The 26,898-nt window shown below is 48.3% G+C and overlaps 1 protein-coding gene across 2 annotated transcripts in view; it reads left to right on the forward strand.

The window, feature by feature from the left end:
• Window positions 1-26,898, forward strand: part of Bicral (BICRA like chromatin remodeling complex associated protein) — a 60,345-nt gene that overhangs the window by 15,466 nt on the left and 17,981 nt on the right. The window contains exons 1-5 of one of the 2 annotated variants that reach the window (XM_021186299.3): window positions 10,756-10,921; window positions 11,842-11,887; window positions 12,739-12,787; window positions 12,872-12,940; window positions 16,181-17,854. In XM_021186299.3, the coding sequence (XP_021041958.1) occupies window positions 11,847-11,887; window positions 12,739-12,787; window positions 12,872-12,940; window positions 16,181-17,854 (1,833 nt within the window). In that variant the 5' untranslated portion in view covers window positions 10,756-10,921; window positions 11,842-11,846. Of the gene's footprint in view, window positions 1-10,755; window positions 10,922-11,841; window positions 11,888-12,738; window positions 12,788-12,871; window positions 12,941-16,180; window positions 17,855-26,898 lie in introns of those variants that run through there. The other variant, XM_021186300.3, reaches the window with a different exon arrangement.

The raw sequence follows: 26,898 nt of genomic DNA on the forward strand, positions 1-26,898 counted from the left end.
GCGCATTCCTCTCAGTCTCAGTCTTATTTTTTTTTTTTAAAGATTTATTTATTTATTATATGTAAGTACACTGTAGCTGTCTTCAGACATTCCAGAAGAGGGCGCCAGATCTCGTTGCGGATGGTTGTGAGCCACCATGTGGTTGCTGGGATTTGAACTCTGGACCTTCGGAAGAGCAGTCGGGTGCTCTTACCCACTGAGCCATCTCACCAGCCCAGTCTTATTTTTTTGAGGCAGGCTCTCAGTGAAACTTGGAGCTCACCATTTTGGCTAGGCTGGCTGGCCAACAAACTCCTGTCTGTCCGCCTGTGTCTGCTGTTGTTTCTGTCTTACATAGCTTCCAGAGATTTGAATTCAAATACTATTGCTTTTACAGCAAGTATTCTTCCATCCTGAACCACCTCCCCAGTCCTGGCACTGTCTTAACTTACGTTTTGATGGTGTTTCAGTGAACTTTAGGCCTTGGTGGGGCTGCTGGGAGAAAGTTCCCTCCCTTTTGTCTACTTACATGACAGCATGGACAAGTGACAAGTGACAGCATGGACAAGTGACAAGTGACAGCATGGACAAGTGTCCTTTTTTTTTTTTTTTTTAAGTAGAAAAACTGGAGCTAATGTGATAACTCATTTAGGAAGCCTGTAAACTGGGTTTCATTACCCAGGACCAGGTCAGAAGAAAACTGATTCCCTCAGGTTGTCTCCTGACGCTCACGTATTCACTGAGGCACTGGTTTATGTGTGTATGTGGTGTACGCAGGCACTCTCGCAACTCTTGCACACACACACACACACACACTCACACACAATAAGTAAATATAATAGAAAAACTTAGATATGATAACAGCTAAGATTTATTGCTTTTATTATATTTAAGGCATTCTCCAAAATAAATGAGCCTTGTCTCCTGTGGGTCCCCAGCCTCTACACAGCCTTCCCAGATACTGTTCTTTCACTATTGGTCAGTCTGCTGCCCACGTGTGGTTCATTCTTTTTGCTGACATGCGTAATATATTAGCCTTATTACTATCCCTCTTGATTTCAAACAGGGTTTACTTTTTGGTTTTTAAAATTGTTTTTGTTGTTACTCGTTTTTGAGACAGGGTCTCTCTGTGTAGCACTGCCTACCCTAGAACTCTCTGTGTAAACCAAATTGGACATGAAATCTACCTGCTTCTGCCTCCTGAGAGCAAGGATTAAAGGCATACGTCAGTCACCACACATGGCTGAAATTGTTCTTGAAGCAAGGTTTCATTCTGTATCCCTGTCTAGCCTGGAACTCACTCTGTAGGCCAGGCTGGCCTGAAATGTACTGTGATGCTCCTGCCTCTGCCTCTGAGTTATTGGAATTACTGTGTGTGCCACCATACCCAGGCAGGACTTAATTTTAAAGGCCTGCAGACTGCACTTGATCTGGAATCACCTTTTGAGCTTTTGAGGGATTTTACAATATGTTCCTCTGCTGAAGGCCTTTAGCTGGGTAACACAGTGCGCATGTATGGGTTTAACTGAACAGTAGCTGCAAAGCCAGAGCCAGGCACATTGAGTCCTCCTCCTGTGTGTGATGCATATGTGTCTATGTGTTTGAATGTGTCTCAGGGGATAACCTTGGGTGTCAGTCCTTGACAGTGGCTCTTTCTGTTCACTACTGTGAACATTGGCTGGCCACGAACTTCTGGCCATTCTCCTGTCTCTGCTCCCCAAGTCCCCAGGGAGACAGTGGGAGTCCAAATGTATACAGCTCTGTCTAGTTTTCATGAGAGATCTGGGGGGTTCAAACTCAGGGCATTAGTCTTGTAGGTAAGCACCTTACTTACTGTCTAAGTGACTCTTCTAGTACAGTGAAGAGACTATGATCAGCCCTCTACCCCAACCCTAGACAGGGTTTCTTTGTGTAGCCCTGGCTATCCTTGAACTCGTTGAGAATCAGGTTAGCCTCGAACTCAGTGATTTGCTTGCCACTGCCTCCCAAGTGCTGCATGGGAGTAAAGAAAGCTTTGAATTTCTTGCTCACAGTTTCAGAGGCTTAGTCCACTATCATCTTGGCAAGGAGCATGGCAGAGCTCAGTGGTGTGGGAATAGTTACTGAGAGCTACTTCCTAGTGCACAGGCCAAGAGACCACCAGGGCCAATGTGAAACCTCAAAGCCCACCTCCAGTGACACAATTCGTCCAACAAGGCCACACCTCCTAGCCCTTGTGATTTTTTTCAAATAGTGCTACTCCCTGGTGAGCCTATGGAGGCTGTTCTTCAAACCCTCACATCCACCAGTCTTCTTTCCTGCCCAGACACCTTCAGCTTCCTTTCTCCTGCAGACTACAGCTGAAAACATCATCATGTTCTTTTCTAATCCAGTGAGCTTGAGGTAGAGTACGGTGGAGAAGACCAGTTACTGGACAGTGATCATTGATGTCCTTAGTGGTTTACGTAAAGCACCGCCTGTTTCCCCAGCTCATGTCACGCTCCCTGGAACAGAGTGACCTGGAGGAACAGCTGAGACAGTGAGCCGCTGCCCTTACCAACCCGCTCACTGCTCACTGCGCATAGGCTTCCTACAGTCTTGCTTGCTTCATCCCTTCAGGGGCTGTTGTGGCTACCATCCGCGAGACAGCTCCGCTCTTCATCCCTACTGATGTCAGAGTGCTTAGTCCAGGAAGATGCTCATAACCTGGGAAAGTCAGGAGAAAGGGGCCGGGAAGTCTAACCGCTTTCATGCTGCAGATGTCTTGTTATGTTATTCCTAAAACACAAAAATGTTACTCATTCTGTAAGTAGTGGATATTGCCCAACAAGCTCGCTGATTTGGGTGCCCACTGGAAACTGTTTATTAAATGCAGTAGGTAAAGTTTTCAGTCTTGCTTTTTGTTCTACCAAATATGCATCATGTTTCCCTTTTTTCTCCCTTGAATCAGATTCTCAATATCTATATAGCCCTGTCTGGCCTAGAGCTTGCTTTGTAGACAAAGCTGGTCTCTAACTCATAGAGAACCTCCTGCTCTCTGCCTCTGGCTCAGGAGTGCTGTGATCAATGGCTTGTGCCACCAAGACCTGCTAGGTTTTCTGCCTTCATTACATGCCGTGGCATACTGGTTTGACGTCCAAAGCCCCTCGTGTAGTACCTGACACACAATTGGAGCTGAATATTCTTATATCACTGGACGGCCTGATTACTGACGGAATTAGAAGCAGCCAAGAAGCCTTCCATTTCCTAAGCTCTTCATCACAGTCAAGGAAGAAACACCCCTCTCTTCTCACTCTTGGGGGACTCTGGTTTCATAGTTCATGCTGATTAGCTCCGTAGCTGTTCCAGTTACACTCACCTGCATGCATGTTCTGATACGCGGTACACCTTGGTTGGGGTTTGAGGTTGGAAGGGACCAGCTCTCTCCTCCCACCATGGAGGTTTCAGAGCGAGAGCCGCACCAAGGTTCCTGTTTTGTTTCTTTAAGACAAACTCTTTCTCAGTCCAAGCCGAACTGAAACTTACTAGGTAGCCCTGGCTGGCCTCAAATTCTAGACAAGTCTCCTGCCTCAGCCTCCCAAGGGCTGGGATTATAGACAGGAGCATACATCACCACATCTAGCTCCTGGTATTTTCCTTTAAAGTGATGATGATGATGATGATGATGATTGAAACCTCAGGGGTAGGAGGGCTGAGGAGATGGCCCAGTGGGTACTAGCTAGCACTTACTGTGTAAGCATGAGAATGTGAGATGAAGTCTCCAGCACACAAGTAAAAGGTTGGGTGTGGCTATGTGTGCCTGTAACCCAAGTGTGCTAGGGTGGAGATAGGCAGATCCTAGAAGCTCCTGAGGTAGAGAGAAGTCAAGGCCAGTCCAGAAGCTTGCTAGCCAGCCATCCTAGCAGAAATAGCAAGCTATTCTGGTGTGAGGCTGTCCTAGCCATGACACGGTGAGGAAGGCAGAGCGAGACTGTCCTCTAGTTTCTGTGTACTCACAGGAGTGCACGCCCAAGTGCTCACACCCACAGAGATGGATAAGATACTAAACACATTATAAAAACACTGCAGGATATTGGTGCTTTATCTGCCTACGCAAGAAACAGTTTAAAATTGGGAACTGTAGGGCTAGTCTAACAGCTCGGGATAGGCACTTACTGCCAAGCTTGAAGACTGGAGCTCTGTCTCCTCCATTCATATTGTAGAAAGAGATAACTGATGCTAGAAGCTGCCCTCTGACCTTTGCATTGGCGTGGCATGCACCTAACTACACACACATTCATGCACAAATAAATTAATGTAATTTTCTGTCTCTTTGGACATAATACATGAAACAGTGGATTTTAGACACTGCATGTGAGGCTGCCCAGATTACAGATCCCTGAGAGGGGAAGTTAGTGATGAACTTTTAAGTGGCCAGCCTACTGTGAGGCCATGGCACACAGTGGGGCAGCAAGAGGGTGCTGCACAGAGAACACACTCTGGAAACCTACAGTGCCCCTTTCTTCAAGTGATTTAAGGGGGTGAGGGTGGGGAGGAAGTTCCCGGGGACTGGCATGAACCTCTTAAGCTCCTAAGGCAAATGGACAAATGCTCTACTGCTGAGTAGTCCGTCCATCCCTATCTTAGTCTTAGGAACGACCCAAAAGGAATACAGCCAGCTGCCCTTGACACTCACTCACTCCTAACACATGGAATTCATAGGACAGCAAGTGAAGTACTCAGAGGAGTCCCAGTCTCGATTGGAATTAAGTTAGCCCTGTATTAAAAATTAACAGGCCGGGCGTGGTGGCGCACGCCTTTAATCCCAGCACTCGGGAGGCAGAGGCAGGTGGATTTCTGAGTTCGAGGCCAGCCTGGTCTACAAAGTGAGTTCCAGGACAGACAGGGCTACACAGAGAAACCCTGTCTCGAAAAACAAAAACAAAAACAAACAAAAAAAAATTAACAAGGTGAGATGGCTCAGAGGTTAAGGTACCTGCCTCCACTCCCCAGGACCCTCCCAGTGGAGAAGACAGTGGATTCTCACAAGCTGTCCCCTTCCTGAACTTGTAAGTTATTATTATGAAAACTTTAAAGTAATTATTAATAAAAGTAATAAGATAAATACTAATAAAATAAAATTAAGACAGCGTGAGCTGGGACTGTGGCTCGGAGAGTGATTAACTCGTGTACATAAAACCCTGAGTAGGTTCCCCAGCGCCATGTAACCCAGGGACGGAGGTGCACACCCGTGATCCCAGCGCTTGGGAGGTGGGGGCAGAAGGATCCGTTCAAGACCATCCTCAGCGTCATAGCCAATTCCAGGCCAGTCTAGTTTGCCTCAGATCCTGTCCAAAAGGGGTGTGAAATGCCTCAGTAGGTAAAGGTGCCTCTTGATCTCCAGTGTAAGCCTGAGGACCTGAGACTGATGCCTGAACCTACTTACGGGAGGGAGGGATGAGCTCAGGCATCCTCTACCTCCACAGTGTGCTCCGCCCACACGTTTCTAGAGACATCAGGCACACATGCAGGTTTTTTGTTTGTTTGTTTTTTGTTTTTTTTTTTTCCAAGACAGGGTTTCTCTGTGTAGCCCTGGCTGTCCTGGAACTCATTTTGTAGACCAGGCTGCCTCGAACTCAGAAATCAGCCTGTCTCTGCCTCCCGAGTGCTGGGATGAAAGGCATGCGCCACCACCGACACACATGTAGTTTTAAATGTGAAAGCAGAGCAGGGTGTGGCGGTGTACAATTTTAGTCCCACCCAGAACTCTGGAGGCAGAAGCAGAGGCAGAGACAGGAGGATGTCTGAGTCCGAGGCCAGCCTGGTCTACACAGTGAATTCCAGTACAGCCAGAGTTCCACAGAGAAACCATGTCTCAAAAAGACAAAAACAGACAAACACAATTTAAAAGCAGGCAGGCATGGTAGTGCATGCCTTTAATCCTACCACTCTAGAAGCAGAAATAAGCAGATCTCTGCGAGTTCAAAACCAGCCTGATCTACATAGTGAATTCCAGGACCCTATCTTAAAAGACAAGCACCCAAGATTTAAAAGGATCAAAATGTTTTTTAGTAAATCACTGCATCCTAAACCAAAAGACATCTGTATGGAGAAAGAGTGCCCAGCCTGGGGATGCAGAGGTGGCTTAATGCTCACACGCACTGGTTGCTCTTTAGAGGACCCAGGGTTAGTTCTCCGCACCCATGTGATGACTCCCAACACCTGTAACTTCCAAAGACCAGACGCCCCTTCCAGCCTCCTGTGGTGCTGGGTATTCATAACAAGCAAAATTCAGGCAAAACACTATACACAAAAAGACTTTCTTAATTAAAAAATATTCAGTAGCTGCTAGTATAAATTTAACATGTACAGATGTGAGGCCCACTGTGCTGGCCCTTGTCTGTTCCCATCTACTCAGGAGGCTGAGGCAGGAGAATGTCTGTGAATTCAAGGCCACTCTGAGCTACAGAGTTTCAGGACAGCCAGGGCTACACAGAGAAACTATCTTGAAAAAAAAAACAAAAAAAGAAGCAGAAGAAGAAGAGGAGGAGGAGGGTGGGGGAGAGAAGGGGGGAGGGGGAGGAGGAGAAGAAGAAGAAAAGAAGAAGAGGAGGGTGGGGGAGAGGAAGAGGAGGGGAGGAGGAGGAGGAGAAAGAGAAGAAGAAGAAGAAGAAGGAGCAGCAGCAGCATTAGCATTTGTCTGGCATCCAGTCGAGAATGAAGAGCGATCAGAGCACTAAGAATGAGCAGGCCTTAAGTGGTGGACTTTGTGGCGGAAACGGTTACCACTATTTTACATAAGCTTAAACCATGAGAGGAGAGGCCTGGGACACAGCTCATTGATAGCGCATGCGTAGAAATCTGAGGTCATGGTTGTTTCTGTCTGCAGCACCGCAGACAGGCGAGACCACAGAGGGGAAATGAAATACAGTAAATCAGGATTTAACAAAAGACCCAGTGTAAGCACAGACCTGAGTTCCAGCCTCCACCATCTCTGAAAAGCTGAGCCCAGGTCCTTACACTGTAGCTACAACCCTAGAAAGGCAGAGACAACAGATCCCTGCTGTCTTGGCCAGCCAGCCTGACTATTCAACAAGCCTTAGGACAGTGACCATGCTGTCATAAAAAAGAAAAGGGAAAGGAAAGGAAAGGAAAGGAAAGGAAAGGAAAGGAAAGGAAAGGAAAGGAAAGGAAAGGAGAAGCAAAAGCAAGGCATAACACAGTATCTGAGAAACAACACCTAAGGTTATCTTCTGTCCACACACACAGACACACCCCAGGAGAACACCCACACACAGTTCTAAACTTGTAGACGTGAAAACAGTGTTTGAAAAAGCGGGGGGGGGGGGGGGGGGGGGGCAACAGAGGGCCAGGACTGTCGCACACCTGGCAGAATGCCCGTGGGGTCCATCCCCAGTAACACGTGAGCCAGATGTGGAAGTGCACACCTGTATTCCCAGCTCTTCAGAAGGGGAAGCAGCCTGGTCTATAGGACACTCGTATCAAACAGAGAGAAGGAAGGAAAAGGAAGGAAATAAACAAGAGAAACCTGCGTGAATCTAGTACATGAGATGCTGCAAAAGATGACATGACACAGGGTCTTAAATTTGATTCCCTGGCCCCACCCAAAACAAAACAACTACAAACAAAACAAAACAACAAAACCCAAAACCGGACAGGGCAAAATAAGGGAAGGGGGCAGTCCCGCTCTCCTTTAGGTTGCAGAGTTCACAGGAGAAGAGGTTGAAATTCCGTTTTGTAGCCTTCCAAGATCATGCATTGCCTGTCAGCCCCTCACCCCACCCTTGAAAATAACTAAAAAAAAAAAAAAGAAAACAAGGAAGATTCCAGAGTGTGCCCACCTGAGAGGATCCAGGGATGGCGCCACACGGTGGGAGGTGAGAACCAACTCACACACAACACACCCACGATAAACAAGTACCTTAGCTGATGGGAATTTTAACTGGAGAGCTGGAGAGAAAGCGCAGCACTGAGGGCTTTGCTGCTCTTTCAGGGGACATAGGTTCAAGTCCCAGCGCCTACTTGGCAGATCATCTGTGTCTCCAGTTCCAAGGGGTCCAACATTCTCTCTGGCCTCCTCAGGCACCAGGCACACGTGTGACACACATACAGACTTGCAAACACTCATACACATAAAATAAAAATAGGACTGGAGAGATGGCTCAGTGGTTAAGAGCATCCACTGCTCTTCCGAAGGTCCTGAGTTCAAATCCCAGCAACCAAATGGTGGCTCACAACCATCCGTAATGAGATCTGACACCCTCTTCTGGTGTGTCTGAAGACAGCTACAGTGTACTTAGATATAATAATAAATAAATCTTTAAAAAATAATAATAAAATAAAAATAAATCTTTTGGGGGGGGGAGTTGAGACAGGGTTTCTCTGTGTAGCCCTGGCTGTCCTGGAACTCATTCTGTAGACCAGGCTGGCCTCAAACTCAGAAATCCACCTGCCTCTGCCTCCCAAGTGCTGGGATTAAAGGCGTGCGCCACCATCGCATAAAAATAAATCTTGATTTAAATTGGGGGGAAAGCTTTTTTGTTTTCTTTTTATTGTGGGGAGTACACGTGTAGTGTGGTCAGAGGACAACTTTATAGACATAGTTTTCCCTTTCTCCCCCAGTGTGGAAACTTCAAACTTTGAAGTAACAGATAATCTCAGTGCTTTGAGGCACTAGCAGAAGAGATCCTCGTGGCTGGCTGGCTGGCTGGCGTTAGCCTTTTGGACTTGAGTTTCTCTCTCAGAGCCACACTATGGATGAAGCTTAGGTTGCCAGGCTTGTGCGGCAGATGTCTCAAACCACAGAGACCTCTCACAAGCCCTCGTGTTGTTGTTTGAGATAGGATCTCTCTGCTGGCCTTGAACTCAGGGAGATCCATCTGAGTCTCCCTTGAGAGCACTGGGAGTGCACAGTGTGTGCCACCACTGCCAGTTGTGGCCCTTTAAAAAATAGAATTCTCAGGGTCCCCTGACTGTGAAGGCTCATAGCATTCTACACACAGGCAAGAGAGGGTCGCCTTCCCGGCTGGGCTGCCTTTCAAATCAAGTGTTTGACAAGTGTCATTGGTTGGATAGAGGACACTATACCCACCTTAAATTCATCTTACAGTATAAACTTGGTTAGCTGTGGGTAAAATGCTCTCTGAGTACCCTGGCTTCGTTCCCCATTGTCAAATATGCATGTATAATTGTTCTATTAGGACTACTTAGTGAGTAGCCCGTCACTTCAAACTCTGAGGTAACAAAATCTCAGTGCTTTGTAGTGCTAGTGGGAGAGACCCTCGTGGGTGGCTGGTTTGCCCTTCGGGCTTGAGTTTCCCTCACAGAGTCTGTCAAATAGAGGAGCTAGGGAAGGGTGTCCGTAGGAAAGGGAGAGGTATGGACTTATTTTTTGGGAGGGGCGGTATTTCTCATATGTTTTCTGTGTGTGTGTGTGGTGTGTAGTGTGTGTGTGTGTGTGTGTGTGTGTGTGTGTGTGTGTGTAGGCTGGAGGTCAGCTTTGGGGATTAGTCCCCACTTTACTTTTTAAGGCAGGATCTCTCACTGGGACCTGGAGCTTGTATGCTGAGATGGCAAGTAAGTGAGTGCCAGGCATCCTCCTGCCTCTGTGCACCCCAGGATTGGGATTACCGTGTGTGCCACCATGCCCATCTTTTTACTTGGGTTTCAAGAATAAAACTCTTTACCCTCAGAGCCGTCTCCTTAGCAACCCCCATTCACATTCCTCTTAATCCGTTTGTAGGCGGCGAGCCTCAGACACTGTGGTTTGGGTGATGCTAAAGATCAGACCCAGGCTTCACATGAGCCCCATCTTCAACCTTAAAAATTAAGTATAGAAGGCACAAGCGTGATCACGCATGCTTTTAATCCCAGCACTCTCCGCAAAGGCCAGGGGGCTCTCCGCAGTGAGTTCCAAACCAGCCAGGGATACATAGTAAGATGCAGTCTCAAGAAAAGAGAAGTTAGTTTATGGCGATAATGGGATTCTTCATTTGAATAGCCATGTCGAAGTAAAGAAATAATATATACTGTATAGGCCTAAAGATACATCATAATTGGACAGTTTATTCCGTGTGATTGTGATGTCTGGGAGGCGTGGTTTATAATGACATGAGCTGTGGCTAATGCCTGTAATCAGGACATAGCTTCTGTTTTGTGGCAATTGTTTGAGGCAGGTTTGTATGTAGCCTAGGCTGTCCTGGTACTCACTAGGTAGACCAGGCTGTCCTTAAACTTGCATCAGGCCTTCTGCTTCTGCCTCCCAAGGGCTGAGAATACAGATGTCACCACGTCACCATGCCTGGCTTGTGTAACAAATCCAGCATACCCAGTTAATGATAGTTTTCCAGTTTCCTTCTCAGTCTTGTTTTCAAAAGTCATGTGTGCAGGAACATTGGTGCCAGTGTGACCTCAAATGACTCCCGCCTGGGTCCTAAAGAGCCCATTTCTCATGGCTGGCTGCTCTTAGCTTCTTCTGCTTCATGTATCCCACTCTCCTTCCTTCTCCCTCACCCATCCTCTCTCCTCACCCTGAACTCTGCTCAGTGGATTATAATCAGCCCAGTCACTCCGCAACCCTACGAATCCAGCCACCTACAGGAGGGTCCCACATCAGGAAACTTACCCTTCCACATTCTTCTAGAGTAGAGAAAGTGCCCTTCCCCGAGGCAGGAGGGAATTCCACAGCGTTAGACCTTGTGATTGGTTTGGGGGAACTAATGGGAGAAGGAAGTTTGAACAGAGAAAAATCTCTCCGTAAGACTCATCCTTCCCTCTGCTGTTTCTGGGTATGCCCCTCCTCTGGGCATCTCTTCAGGATTTCATTCCTGCGTCCAACTGCCGTTCACAACTGCCCTTTCCAACTGCTCCAGAACTCTTGGCCCTGGTGTTCTGTGATGTAAATTATTCCACGCATGGCTTGAAATGGGTGAGAAGCAGGGTTGCCAGGTGTCGGATCACTAGTGTAAGTTGACTGGCTCTCGGGGGAGAACCACCACTGGAATTTGTTCAGTTGTTACAGTCTGGGCCAGAGCTGTGCTGGCCATGCTTGTGGCTGCTGCAGGCAGAGAGAGGGAGCTCCGAGCTGCAGTGGGGAGAACTTGGGCTGCAGTTTCTACTTTAAACATTCCTGGTCCAGCTATGGACTATTCGGCATTGAACTTGGACAGTATTGCTGCACTGGGAAGCACCCAGGGCCCACGACCAGAGCCTGTATGGCTTGCACCACAGGGCCTCCTGGTCTGTCTCCAAATGTGGGGAGAACCCGCATTTTGCCTTCCCAGAGATCACCAAAATATGTTGAGAAGTTGGAGTTGCTCTCAGTGTTTAGACGCATCCGGTCACAGCACTGAAGGACTTGAGAGTCAGAGCTTTCCTAAAGCAAAATTTTGTCTCTGCCCTTACTCATTCTACTGGCATAAGTCCTTTTTCATGGTCCCTCTTGGGAATCTGCACGTGGCGGGTGGCTGCAGCTATCTTAGATGTGTCTAGAGTCTTTGGACCTCTTTATGTTGAAACTGATTTATAGGAGAAACAATTTAAGTCAAAAATGAATTCAAGTAACTGTTAATTTCACATTTTTCTACCTTTTTGTTGTTGTTTTTGTTTTTTTCGAGACAGAGTTTCTCTGTGTAGCCCTGGCTGTCCTGGAACTCACTTTGTAGACCAGGCTGGCCTCGAACTCAGAAATCCGCCTGCCTCAGCCTACCAAGTGCTGGGATTAAAGGCGCCACCACGCCCGGCTGACAGTATTTCTTTAACTGGTACTTTAAATACCATGTCTTCAGTTGATGGTGCCAGTCAGTAAAATGAACCTGTGCCCACTGCACCTTGAGGCTGGGGTGCTCTGACTCACTGCCTCCCTCCCTCCCTCTCTCCTTGCAGTTGTCATGGATGATGACGATGACTCCTGTCTCCTCGATCTTATTGGGTAAGATGCTCCTGTGGGACCCAGGGTGGGCCGCTCATGTGAGGTGTGAGGAGCAGGAAGAGCTCTGTAGCTATCTTAAGCTCCTGGGCTTTTAAAATAAAAATAATACTTTACCGTGGTTACAGCAATAACTAGAACAGAGAGTTTGTTTGTTTGTTTGTTTGTTTGTTTGTTTGTACTAAGATTTTCTTATGCCAGGCAGTGGTGGTGCACGCCTTTAATCCCAGCACTTGGGAGGCAGAGGCAGAGGCAGAGGCAGGCAGATTTTTGAGTTCGAGGCCAGCCTGGTCTACAGAGTGAGTTCCAGGATAGCCAGGGCTACCCAGAGAAACCCTGTCTCAGAAAACAAACAAATGAATAAGATTTTATTTATAAAGTACACTGTCACTGTCTTCAGAAGAGGGCATCAGATCACATACAGATGGTTGTGAGCCACCATGTGGTTGCTGGGATTTGAACTCAGGACATCAGGAAGAGCAGTCAGTGCTCTTACCTGCCAAGCCGTCTCCAGCCCCAGAAAGGTAGTTTTACACACAGGTCATAGCTCAGCAACCCATTCCTTTTGGTTTTACTTGTTATTTTTTTTAGTAAGTCTCGGGATGCCAGGCCAGGGTGTTGCTTCGTTTTATCTTTAGCATGCTCACCAAGCAAGGGCAAGGTCCTGAGTTCACCCCCCGGGACTGAAGCAGTAGGTGCTTCCCACAGACAGAAGTGTGGAAAATGGTTTAAAATGGAGAGATTTCACTGGAGCTAGTGTTTCGTTTCTTGTTGCCTGATGGAACTATCAGCACCTATTTACGTAGAAGTAGCAGTACTTACTTGGTTCGCTGTCTCGTTTTTTTCTTTTCTAGAGACCCACAAGCATTGAACTATTTTCTGCACGGACCTAGCAGTAAATCGGTAAGTGACAGACAAGTGTCTCAGGCTCGGCTTTTGTCTCTCCAAGCCCTGCAGTAACCGCCATGTTGAATTCCCCCTCTGCAGGGCAGCGATGATGTGACGAACGCAGGGTATTCTGCAGCCAATTCTAATTCAATTTTCGCCAACTCCACGGTGAGTGCTGAAAACCAGACCTGAAGCCTTTCTGTCTCAAGGAAACCTTACAAGAGAGGCTCCAATTGCCTCTGTAGAGTGCAAAGAATCATTACCTCACCTTGTAACTGACAGGAGAGGGGAAACCTGTATGTCAATGTTCTGTTTGACATAGAATCAGGCTTTTAAGATAGTTACCTTGCCAGTTTCTTCTTGCTTTTAACATTCCTCTATGTTATGAATACGTGTGTGCCTGTGTGTACATGTATCGATCAGGAGGAGGACCGCCTTGAGTTGGCTGTCTCTTTCCACAGATCAAATCCCAGGCTGTGTGGTGAGCCTTCACCCTGAGCTGTCCCTCTGGCCCAGCACGTCCAGCTTTCAATCTTATGAAGTGACGCCAGTGTTGTGACTTGAGGAAGGCACATTAGAATGTTTTGAATCAGCTGGGCGTGGTGGCACACGCCTTTAATCCCAGCACTCGGGAGGCAGAGGCAGGCGGATTTCTGAGTTCGAGGCCAGCCTGGTCTACAAAGTGAGTTCCAGGACAGCCAGGGCTATACAGAGAAACCCTGTCTCGAAAAACCAAAAAAAAAAAAAAAAAAGTTTTGAATCTTGTCACAGGAGCTTTAAGGAGACTTTTTAATGATTAGTTACTTACAGATAATGTTAATGTTATAAACAAGATAAGGAAATAGCTAACACTGTTGAGGGGTAGTATGTGCTTGTGAGGAGGGCTTGTGCAGACTGCATCTGATGCTCACAGTCCCTGCAGGAAGTGGTTTTACAGTTAGCTCTGTCTTGTAGACAAGGAAACTAAGGCACTGAGAGGTTTACCCAGCCAAGAGGTTCAGTGCTAGTATTCTGACTCAGGCCCTAACCTCAACAGCACAGGCTGTTAAGATCTAGGAGCAGAGACAAGATGGGAACGGAGGAGTCTTATTTGGAGACTCTCTCAGATCTATGTTTAGGGGCTGGGGAGAGACCTCAGTAGGTGGGAGCACTTGCTGAGCCGAATAAGGACCTGAGTTCAAATCCCCAGGACCCACGTAAAAAGCTAGGCCTGGCTGCAAAAGTGCTCCAACCCCAGTGTCAGGGTCTGACACAGGAGGGATGCTGGGGCTTCCCCACAGCCCGCCCAGCTCAGCTTCAGTGAGAGGCCCTGGCTCTCAGAAGTCAGACAGTCCAGTGTGACCTCCAGCTCTCATCGGTCTCGGCCATCCTCATGCTAAAGATATGGGTGCCAGCCACCTGCCTCACCTCTGCCTTGAGATTGCTCCAGAGAAAACAATTTTCTTACTCTCAATTGCTCTTCCCACTGCCTATCAAACGGTTCTTTAGGACCTGCTGAGGAGAACCTGCTGGGGGTAGCCCAGCCTTGGCTCTTTTGTCTAATCATTCAGCCATTAAAACCTCGTTAGCTGAAGACCTGAGTGTTGGGATTTACAGGCATGTGCCACCACACACAAGAATACTTGTTTGTCCTCTCTTTCTTTCTTTCATTAATTTTTATTTGTTTGTTTGTTTGTTTACTTTTGCTTTGTTTGAGGCAGAGTCTCTGTGTAGCCCTGGCTGTCTTAGAATTCACTCTGTAGACCAGGATGGCCCCAATCTCAGATCCACCTGCCCCTGACTCCCAAGTGTTGATATTTAAAGGCATGTGCCACCACTGCCACCACCGCCACCAGCATACTTGTTCTTGATTGGTCTGTTTTTAATTCTCCCATTCTTTTTGTTTCTTTCTGATTATACTATAGTACACAGAGCATAGTCCCCTCAGGCTGAAGGGCTGGCTGGTAGAGGCCGCCTTCACACATGATGTCTTTGGTTAAAGTTTTTTTCTATCTGTGCCACAGAAGATGACTGGGCCGTGGTAGGAGTCTTAGTTTTTATTACTCTCCTCAGCTTCTCTTCCTGGGTCTGCATTGTCGTCTCCCTGGATTGTCAGTTCCCCTTGGGCTCCTTAAAGACATAACTAACACACGTGTGCATATCTAGAAAGGGGTGGCTTTTCCTTTTGAGTTAACTGGGTTTGTTTTTGTTCGCTCCATTGTTTTTAGTTTGAAATAGTTTTCCTGAATACTGGAGTGTTAGTCAGGAAATACAGCAAGTCAGAAGAGCACTCACTTTACGTCGGAACTCACTCTGGTCGGGTCTGGTGTTCTGGGGCCGTAGGGTATCTTCTTGGACATCTAGCAAGGTGATACTCAGGGCTCCTCAAACCTGTTTTGACTTTGTGGTGTGCAGTGGTCTGGATATATACCCCTGGGCTGAGTCCCACTAGCACCTTAGAAACAACCTGAAAATCCATTTTTCTGAGAGTGCTTATCCCCAGTAGGATCCTATGTTCAATCTTTAGCACCCTGCCCACCTCCTCCAAAGAGGAAGGCAGTGGAGGCGCATGCTCAGGAAACAGAGGCAATCGGCTCTCTGTGAGTTCAAGGCCAGCCTGGTCTATAGAGCAAGTTCCAGTACATCCAGGCTACACAGAGAAACTCTGTGTTGAAAAGCCCCCCAGCCCCCCAAAAGGAAAAAAGTATGACCCAGTAGCTTAGAAATAAGAAGCTGATCTCTAGATAGCCTTAGTTATCTCATGTCATCTGTCTGCCTGTCTCCATCTATTTTGTTTTGTTTTGTTTTGTTTTGTTTTTGAAGCAAGTCTTACTCCAGCCCTGGCTGTCCTGGAACTCAGATCAGCAGATCAGGCAGACGTTGAGCTTACAGAGCCAGCTCCTCCTGCCGACAGACTGTTGGGTTAAAGGCCTGTGCCAGCATGCCCACTTCTCTTTAAGGATGAGACAGAGGCTCACAGTGTGGCCCAGATTGGCCTCACCCTTGCTGTTAGCCCAGGCTGACCTCAAATTCCTGGCCACCCAGCCTGAGTTTCCTTGCTGAGACAGCGCGTATGAGCCACACCTCAGCTAGCTTTCTGTATGTTCCCTATAAAATCATCTGTCAAAGCAATGGTCCTACAGACTATTCAGCATAACTAGAGAAATAAAACAGGAGAAAGAGAAATAAAACAGGAGAAAGAAGGTAAGTAGTTTGGAGAGAGAGAGTTGTGTTTTACAGGAGGACTGCAGGTTCAAGGCCAGCCTGAGTAGGACGTTGTTTTAAAGTAACAGCAACCATAAAATCAGTGTGGCCTGGAACTTTATCATTAAACTTTATATTTATAGTCATTCGGGAGTGGGACTTTTAAGCTTGTCTTCTGAAGGTTTGATATGCCTTGTAACACACCACTGATTCTGCTTTTTTTAGAATGCTGACCCTAAATCGGCCCTCAAAGGTGTAAGTGACCAGCTTGGCGAGGGGCCCAGTGATGGGCTGCCGCTTGCAAGCAGCCTTCAGTTTCTTGAAGATGAACTTGAGTCTTCTCCTCTCCCCGATCTCAGCGAGGACCAACCCTTTGACATTCTTCAGAAATCCTTGCAGGAGGCTAATATCACTGAACAGACATTGGCAGAAGAGGCGTACCTGGATGCCAGTATAGGCTCAAGCCAACAGTTTGCACAAGCCCAGCTTCATCCTTCTTCATCAGCATCCTTTACTCAGGCTTCTAATGTTTCTAATTACTCAGGTCAGACACTGCAGCCTATTGGGGTGACTCACGTGCCTGTTGGAGCATCGTTTGCAAGCAATACAGTGGGTGTGCAGCATGGCTTTATGCAACACGTGGGGATCAGTGTTCCCAGCCAGCACTTGCCTAACAGCAGCCAGATTAGTGGCTCCGGTCAGATACAGTTAATCGGGTCCTTCGGTAATCAGCCTTCCATGATGACTATTAATAACCTCGATGGCTCTCAAATCATACTGAAAGGCAGTGGGCAGCAAGCCCCATCTAATGTGAGTGGGGGGCTCCTGGTTCACAGACAGACTCCTAACGGCAACTCTCTGTTTGGGAACTCCACTTCCAGTCCTGTAGCACAGCCTGTCACCGTTCCATTTAACAGCACAAATTTCCAGGCATCTTTACCTGTGCATAATATCATTATTCAAAGGGGTCTTGCACCAAATTCAAATAAAGTCCCAATTAATATCCAGCCAAAGCCGGTCCAGATGGGTCAGCAGAGCGCGTACAATGTGAACAACCTTGGGATCCAGCAGCACCATGCCCAGCAGGGGATCTCCTTCGCCCCCACAAGCTCATCCCAGGGCTCCGTGGTCGGGCCGCACATGTCTGTGAACATTGTCAACCAACAGAACACGAGAAAGCCTGTCACCTCGCAGGCAGTGAGCAGCGCAGGGGGCAGCATCGTCATCCATTCCCCCATGGGCCAGCCTCACACTCCCCAAAGTCAGTTCCTTATACCCACAAGCCTTTCTGTCAGCTCCAACTCGGTGCACCATGTCCAGGCTATAAACGGGCAGCTGCTTCAGACTCAGCCCTCCCAGCTCATCTCTGGCCAAGTGGCCTCCGAGCATGTCATGCTGAACAGGAATTCCTCTAACATGCTCAGGACCAACCAACCATATTCCGGACAGATGCTTAATAATCAGAATACCGCCGTCCAGCTGGTGTCTGGGCAGACTTTTGCCACCTCTGGAAGTCCAGTGATAGTCAACCACGCCTCTCCTCAGATCGTCGGGGGACAGATGCCCTTGCAGCAGGCCTCACCCACCGTGTTACACCTGTCACCTGGGCAGAGCAGTGTTTCCCAGGGAAGGCCAGGCTTCGCCACCATGCCCGCGGTGAGCGGCATGGCAGGACCTGCTCGGTTCCCTGCCGTCAGCTCAGCTAGCACTGCTCACCCTACTCTTGGGCCTACGGTGCAGTCGGGGGCACCGGGATCAAACTTTACGGGAGACCAGCTGACACAAGCCAACAGAACGCCAGCGCCTGTCAGTGTGTCCCACCGTCTTCCAGTCTCTGCTTCCAAATCTCCCAGCACCTTGAGCAGCACCCCGGGGACACAACAGCAGTTCTTCTGTCAGGTCAGTGCTGGACGCATGTGGGGGTGGGGCTGGGAGGGAGTTCCCGTCGTATACATATATAACTGTCACCCTAGGTGAAGTGTACTTCAGTGTTTCAATTTTTGGTTGATCAATTCTTCCTCTTAATGAAAGGCTCTTAGCTGTTGTAGAGTGGAGACTCTGGAATGGAATTGGATTTGGGGCCAGTGAGATGACTCAGGAGGCGAAGGCATTGACTGTCACGCCTGAGTCTGCCCCCTGGGCACACATGGTAGAAGACAACCACGCCCTAAGTGGCCCACTGACATTGACACACATGCTATGGCAGGAATATTGTGTTAGCTTACTGTCTGTCACTGAGGTGACACACCGTGAGGAGGGGCGGGTTACACTTCCATGTCAGAGTCCATCCGTCACTGAGGGAAGTCGCGTGGGAAATCAGCGTAGATATCTGGAGACAGGGTCGGTGCATAGGGCACGGAGAAGCGCTGCTCTCTGAATTTCTCACCATGGCCTGCTCAACTAGTTTGGTTTGGTTTGTTTCAAGACAGGGTTTCTCTATGTAGCCCTGGCTGTCCTGGAACTCACTTTGTAGACCAGGCTGGCCTCAAACTCAGAAATCCACCTGCCTCTGCCTCCCAAGTGCTAGGATCAAAGGCCCTAAGCCCTGCTTCTCAACTAGTTTCTTTTTTTTTTTTTTAAGATTTATTTATTTTTTTTTAAAGATTTATTTATTTATTATATGTAAGTTCACTGTAGCTATCTTCAGACACTCCAGAAGAGGGCACCAGATCTCGGTTACAGATGGTTGTGAGCCACCATGTGGTTGCTGGGATTTGAACTCTGGACCTTCGGAAGAGCAGTCGGGTGCTCTTACCCACTGAGCCATCTCACCAGCCCCCTCAGCTAGTTTCTTATATGCACAGAACCACCTGCCAAGGGATGGCACCACCCACAGTGGGTTGGGCTCCCCCACATCAATCATCAACCAAAAAAATGCCTCCCAGACTTGCCCAGAGGCCAGTCTCATGGAGGCAATTCCTAAACTGGATCTCCCGCTTCTCAGATGACTCCAGCTTGTGTTGACCTGACAAAAAACTAACTACTCCAAGTATACACTTGTGCACACACACACACATACATGCACATACACATAAATACACACATATAAATGAATGGATTATATTTTTTAATTCTTTTGAATTTGAATCTAGGCTTTGTGAGGTGAAAGCAGCCAATAAAATCATGCCTACAAACTTGGTTTTCATGGGTGAGGTGGGATAATAATATCATCATACCATGGAGTTACTGGGAGGCAAGTAGTATCTCTGCAGGCCACTGTCCTGAGACTTTAACCAGGCCTCACCTCCCACTGATGCCATCTTATTATGAATCCATCAAAGAACTGGTCCATTGGGCAGGTCAGACCTTCCAGGATGCATACGCTGCCCACAAGATCACCAGCTGGCAACTACAACATTACGGTGGACATTTCAGCTGGGGGTGGAGTGTGGCTGCTGTGCCCTGTGAGCCAGGGACTCCATGCCACTCTGCAGTGGTCACTGGCTCAGCCCAGAGGGAGGCATGGTGGGGGTGGGGGGTGGGGTGCAGATCAAGGACACTCTCCTTTGGCCTGTCCCTGAGTCAGCCCAGTGGGTAACATCACAGATTATTGCTGGAAAGCTCTCAGTGCTCCTCAGCTTCTGTCCTCCACTCCTTGACAGACATTTCCTTTTCTTCTCATTCTGAGCGTGCTCCGTAGGGGTCAGACACACCTCAGTGAGAGAGTGCTTCGCCTAGTGTGCTTGAGGCCTGAGTTCCAACACAGCAGAACAGTCGGCAGCACACACCAATCACACCGAGGTCTTCTCCCACCAAGAGACTTAGGCTGTATGTAGCCTGCTTGCGCCCACACATCTGCCTCCTCCGTCTTTATTTCCACAGCCTTCTGCGTACTCAGGAGAAACTTTAGGACCTATAACAGTTTCTCCTCTCTGTGCTGTTGGTTTTACCTGTTGATTTGTTTCTTAGTGTCTGTAGAAGAGTTTAAACTCTTATATTTCAGTATGAGTCTTCTACATGTACAGATAGTCTCTTAGAAACCATCTACCTTTGACTTGGTAATCACACTAAGAGTCATAGCAAGCAGGTTTTTTGTTTGTTTTTAAAGATTTATCTGTTTGTTTGTTTGTTTGTTTGTTTGTTTATTATATGTATGTACATTGTAGCTGTCTTCAGACATTCCAGAAGAGGGCGTCAGATTTCGTTGCAGATGGTTTTGAGCCACCATGTGGTTGTTGGGATTTGAACTCAGGACCTTCGGAAGAGCAGTCAGTGCTCTTACCCTCTGAGCCATCTCTCCAGCCCAGCAAGCAGGTTTTTATGACTGGAGCTGGAGAGATGACCCAGCAGCAGAGAGCACTGACTGCTTTTTCAGAGGTCCTAAGTTTAATTCCTAGCAACTACATGATGACTCACAGCCATAGGATCTGGTGTCCTCTTCTGGTGTGTCTGAAGACAGTTGACAGAATACTCATATACATAAAATAAATAAGTAAATCTTTAAAAAAATGTGGAGTTTAAAATAATTAAAATCTAGGGTGGAGAGATATCCCAGCGACTAAGAAAACTGGCTGCTTTTGCAAAGGCCTGGCTCAGTCCCCAGCACCCACATGGCAGCTCCTACTTTGTCACTCCAGTCCCAGGTGTCTCTGACTCCCTCTTGGGGCTTCCATGGGCACCAGGCACATACATGGTACACAGACATTCACACAGGCAAAACACCCAAATACGTTATAAACTAGGAAAGGGAAAGCCAGGTCTCCTGGAAGAGGAAGGAGCCATCCCAGAGGCTGTGATCCATTCAGCCCCACTCCTCAGCCACCCAGGGCGGCAGGAGAAGGGAGGTCCTTTCCTTCCTCAGTCAGTGCAGGGCTCTAGAGCCTGCAACAGAGTCTCCTGACCTTGCTGTTCTTCTCACCTGCTCAGTTATTTCTTAGCACTGGGGGCAGTACACACACACACACACACACCCACACACACACCATAAGCACCTTGGGGGTCAGAGGAGAGCTGGTGGGGTCTCTCCTCACAGTACCTGGGCCCCGGGAAGCAGACTCGGTTTAGGCTTGGCAGCAAGTGCCCTAACTAGCTGAGATCTCACCAGCCTTGGGGTGTGTGTGGGGGGTGGGGGGGGGTGGGTTTGCAGAATTCACTTATTCTCTTTCCACCACATGAATTCTGGGGATTCAGTTCTGGTCACCTTCAGGTATGATATAGCAAGCCCCTTTACCTGCCAATTCATCTTTGGATTTTATGTGTATGGGTGTTTTGCCTGCATGTATGTCTGTGTGCTACATACGAGCCTGGTGCCCTCATAGGCCAGGAGAGGATGTTGGATCACCTGGAATTGTAGTTACACTTGGTCAGGAGCTGGGAGCCAAGCCCTGGTCCTGTAAACAGCAGTGAAAGCTCTCCTGAGCCGCCTCTCTGGCCTCCAGCTGAGGCAGGACTCTGTTTTGTGTTTTTTAAAACAAGATCTCACGGGCTGGAGAGGTGGCTCAGCAGTTAAGAGCAGGGACTGCTCTTCCCAAGGTCCTGAGTTCAATTCCCAGCACCCACATGATGGCTCACAACCATCTGTAATGGAATCTGATGTCCTCTTCTGGGGTGTCTGAAGACAGCTACAGTGTACTTAAAATAAGTACGTATTAAAATAAATACAGTATACATAAAAATAAATAATTCTTAAGAAGACAGGATCTCACACAGTACCCTAGGCTGGACTAAAACTTCCTGTGTAGTTTGGATTTCCTTGGATTTGAGCAGCCCTCCTGCTTCTGCCTCCTAAGTGCACAGGCCACCATGCCTGTCTGTCGTGTGTGTGTGTGTGTGTGTGTGTGTGTGTGTGTGTGTGTGCTCTCGCATGCCCTGACCTTCAGTCCCCCACCCCTCTTCCCAGTCATTCTTTTGGAAAAGTACAAAGTTGCTATTTCTTACTGTGTCCCTAGTTGGACTGTGAGTAAACTCAGGGTATACATTTTCAGGGTGGTCCTCAAGACTCTGTGATTGCTCCTGTCACTGGCTGGCTGCCAGGTCTCCCCACTGTGCTTCTTCTGCTGGGGTGGGGCGGGGCCACACCTGTGTTCCAGCACTTGGGAGATGGAGGCAAGGAGGATCATCAGGAGTCAGAACTAGCCTTGGCTACGTAGTGACCTCGGGGCCACCCTGGGCTACCTAAGACTCTGTAGATACACAGATTTCTTTCAGACTTACTGCACTGGTCTAACCTTGCAGTGGCCATTCCTTACTGTCATTACAGTGTCCCTAGGTGGAGACTTTTCCAGAGCTGTCGCACTGATCCTGTATTCTGGGTGGTTTTCCTTCTTCTCTGGTATCATTTATAGCTATAGGTTCTTGTTTCACACTATGTCCTAGTACACAGAAGGCTGAGAGAGGATTGTCACAGGTTCAAGGCAGCCTGGGCCAAGAGAAACAGACCCTGACTCAAACATAAGTTGCACGATGGATAAAAATACAGAGTGGTACCCAAATGGTCAAAAGCTCACAGCCAGCCTGCCACTCCTGTCTCCCCGAGGCCTCATTCTTGCTAGGCCTTTGGATTCCCTGTGACACAGACTCTGTATTACAGGCAGGTGACATGGCTAGACAGGCTGTTCTCTGCATCACACTGTGGACACTGCACTCTGTTATATAACTGAGATAGTATGTATTGATCTGCTATGTATTTTCACCTATAGCATGGCCATGTCCTCTTCCCCTCCCTCAGGTGGGAGGAGAATATGGCTGACTCCCTAGTTTCTTGTATATGATGCTAACAAGCAACCTCTCCTGGAAGCTTCAGAATAGTTCTCTGTGAAGTAAGAGAGGACAGTGGGACGTGGTGTGACATCCAGGGTGCTCCTGCTGGTGGCTTTCAGAGGTTCCATTCTGGAGTGAAGGGATGCTGGCATAGCTTTGTGAAGGCAGCATGCACTGTAAGGGCAGGAAGTAGGTCACATGCCGTTCACATCCACGGCAACAAGAGTGGCTCTACTTTATAATTCCTGTGTAGGTTTTCTATAGAAATCCTAGACTATTGTAATGAACAAAAACACCATTATCGGAAGCGTGTACTCTTTTTTTTTTTTTTTTTTTAATTATTATATGTAAGTACACTGTAGCTGTCTTCAGATACTCCAGAAGAGGGCACCAGATCTCGTTACGGATGGTTGTTAGCCACCATGTGGTTGCTGGGATTTGAACTCTGGACCTTTGGAAGAGCAGTCGGGTGCTCTTACCCACTGAGCCATCTCACCAGCCCTCGTGTACTCTTTATGTTTGTAAAAATTTTAATTTAAAGATTTACTTGATTACTTTTAGTTTGTCCGTGTATGTGTCTGTGTAAGGGGTATGTACATAGGGGCACGGGTGCCAGCGGGAGCTAGAGATGCCAGTCCCCCGGAGCTGGAGTTGCAGGCAGTGGTGAGCCAACCAAGTTGGGCACTGGGAGCTGAACTCAGGCCCTCTGCAAGAGCAGCAAGTGTTCTTAAGCTGCTGAGCCAAACCTTCCAGTCTCCTAATCCAGCGTTTGTGGTTCATCTTATGGGCAAGTGAAAGAGTTCAGCAGTTAGGCAGTGGCTGAGGAAGCCTGGAACCTGAATTGATTTCCTGAAACCCATGTACCGCTGGAAGGAAGGGGAGGGCCCAATCCACAAAGGTGTCCTCATACCTCCACACATGCACACACACATGCATACTGGCATACATGTGCACACTCGCACACATGTGCACACACACATAGTAATCTATTTTTAACTGTTAACATTCGAGAGGACTGCATTTCTTGGCGTTGCGTTCAGGGTGGGTAGTTAGTCAGCTCTGACCCAAGCACTCACAGAGAGCAGGAAGTTTTCCCCCTGCTTTCCAGCCACCGCTTGCTTACAGTGTTCCCTGGAGCCTGGGCTCAGTCTGAGACTCGGAGCCATGGAAACTAAAAGGGGACAGAAAACTGCTCGCCTGGTGTCTGTCTCCCATAGCCTAGATTCTGCAGTATCTGTGTTACTTGTGCTAAGGGTCCATGTGTGCCTGTGTGGTGTGCTCAAGAACAAACACATTTCAAAGTCCTTTATAAATACTCCGACTGTTTGCCTGTAACTCCTTCAGCATCTCCTGAGAAGAGGGGCTTCCTGACATTTCATGTTGTTACCGCCCCACCAAGAGAGTTAATGCCAAGCCAGATAATGCCGATTTCTGTGAGTCAAGATATTCATGCACTTTAGATTTTCACCCAGAATTCAGTCAGAAAATGTTGTTTGCACATTGGTGACGTACGCTTTTCACCCAGTGGTTAAGAGCACTTGCTGCTCTTCGAGAGTGCCATTCCCAGCGCCTGCTTCGGACAGCTCCCAGCGGTCTATAACTCCAGTTCCAGGGGGCTCTGCCATTGCTGTCCTGGAACCCACTCTGCAGACAAGGCTGGCCTCAAACTCAGAGATCTGCCTGCCTCTGCCTCCTGAGTGCTGGGATTAATTTTAAGTCATGCGCTATCATACCCAGAAGGGAAAAAAAAAAATCAGCATTTTTAAAAAGACTTAAAGGACCTGCGAGATGGCTCAGCAGGTAAAGGTACCTGCCGCAAAGCCTAAGCATAGTCTCTGGAAACCACTCGTTGAAAAGAGAGAACCAGCCGGGCGTGGTGGCGCACGCCTTTAATCCCAGCACTCGGGAGGCAGAGGCAGGCGGATTTCTGAGTTCGAGGCCAGCCTGGTCTACAAAGTGAGTTCCAGGACAGCCAGGGATACACAGAGAAACCCTGTCTCGAAAAACCAAAAAAAAAAAAAAAAAAAAAAAAAGAAAAGAGAGAACCCAGTCCCACAGGCTGTCCCCTCTGACCACCACATACATACACTCTGTGGCATGTGTGCCCCATACCCTGAAATGTAAAGATAAATACATACTTGGACAAAGTAGGTAAACAGTGTAATGAGTCTTCAGCCAGCGATTGGGTGTGGCCCAGATGAGCTTGTGACTCCCTGCTCATCTGTACCTCCCCCTCCAGACCATCCATGTGGTCCTGTCTCTGTACCTCCCCCCTCCAGACCATCCATGTGGTCCCGTCTCTGATCTGGTTGCTTCTTTGTGCTTATCCTACTTTCTTCTTCTCAGTGCTCCAGTTGTCCCAAGGGGTGAGCCCACTGGAGGCACTCCACGGGCCCTCTGCCTCTGGCAGGTCACCTACCGCACTGAGCACTTCTGCCTGCTGCTGGAGGCTTGGTTGGGAAGGCCTTGTCTCTTAACTGAGAGCCAGGTGTCCTCTGTGGAGCCCAAAGGAACACCAGACTTTACACTGCCTTCTAAATGGATCAGAATGTACAAGTCGGTAGTAAGCCAGGTGCTTTTTATGAGAATTTAGCTTGTCAAGCCAAAACTATGATAGGCCTAAACCTTTTCAGAGCTCCAAAAGGTTTAGTAGCTCTAAAATTCCTTGAGAGCCAGGAGCCAGCATGCACCCTCAAGGCCTTGGGTGTGAGGGAGCAGGTGCGAGCGAGCTGAATTCTCTTAGTCTCCAGCCCTGCCTCTCTCCTATCCCCTATCCCCACTCCCCGCCCCCCCCAACACACACACCTTACTGTGTCTGCGGGTGTCCAGCTAGACAGACTTGCTTTCTTCTCCCATACTTTTAATGTCTCTAAACCCTATTTAAAAAACAAAACAAAACATTTTAAGGCAGGGTCCCTTACTATGTAGCTCTGGCTGGCCTCAAACTCACAGACATCCACCTGCCTCTTTCTCCCCAGTGCTAATAGGTACCCACCACACCCAGCTTGAGATTCTTCTGTGAAAATCTCTCTCAAACATCCTCTCCATGAATGATGGAGATATTGGCAGTAACCAAGACAGTGCCCTTTCCCTGGAGCTGCATGTAAGCCGTCTTGTGACAGTCTCACACAACAGTGGAGGCGGTAGGCACAGTGGTCACAGGCCGCTGGATACTGTGCCTTGCCTCTTTCCCGCGGTCATATTCTGCAGCAGGTGCAGGGAGCCTTCCTGGGGAAGCAAGCGTTGGGTCAGCCCTGCCTGTGCCCTGTCAGCAGGTGGCTTGTGGCTAAACCTGTCTAAAGTTCTCTCATCTGAAAAAACGAGGAACTTAGCTGCGTAATCGAGGCAAGTGGGGAACATTCTAAACAATGTGATGCCTGCCTGCGCCTAATCCCCATAAATTCTGATCTCAACAGCGTGGAACAAGGACCTTAGGCACCAATATTTTCCAAAAGCTCCCAAGTTTTGCTCAAGAGCAGCTAAAGTGGGGTGGAGGGCACAGACCCAGCCAATTCCCACAGCCGGTTACAGCCCTCATGTCACCTCATTAGACACGTGTTCCTTGTCATGGCGATTGATGTGGCTTCAGCCTCTGCCTCACAGCTCCATTCCAGAGCACTAGTCCTCCCAAAGAGCTAGCCTGGTGACCGGAGCCAGGCTCTCTGAGTAGGCAGACACATGGTGCTATTGAACCTGCACTGTGGCACCAGCCTGCCCTGTCCATCTTGCTTCAGGGGCTCCCTCCCTGCACCCCCCACCTCCCTGTCTCCTTGCCTGTTCTTTTCACTTTACTGCACACTAAGAATATGACCTCAGTCTGTGCTCAGTGCTGAACACTGCCGCTCGCTCTTCAGGCCCTAGAACATAGAGCCCTGCTTCAGGATCAGTGAGAAGCCAGCTTGCATACACTGTATTCCAAGTGGACATGTGTTAGGTTTGGGCAAACTCTAACAAGATGGCACAGCACAAGACAATGCTGACAGACCATCCACTGTTTATTTTGTGAGATTGTATGGCCGCACAGGCCACAGCTAGAGTGTGCCAATCAGAGAGGGCCACTTGCATGGACTGGTTCTCTTCTCCTGCACTGCCCCGGGGCGGGGACCACACTGAGGTTCTCGGGCTTGATGGCAGGAGCCTTTATCTGCTGACCCTTCATGCTGGCTGCTGACCTGTGACCTTCCAAAGGGAAGCAAAGGCCAACAAGACAAAAGGTCCAGGTAGTGAATGTTCCAGAAAGGAGA

The sequence above is a fragment of the Mus caroli genome, unplaced genomic scaffold (assembly GCF_978045245.1).
Source record: "Mus caroli unplaced genomic scaffold, Mus_caroli_1 scaffold_18, whole genome shotgun sequence".
Classification (NCBI taxonomy): domain Eukaryota; kingdom Metazoa; phylum Chordata; class Mammalia; order Rodentia; family Muridae; genus Mus; species Mus caroli.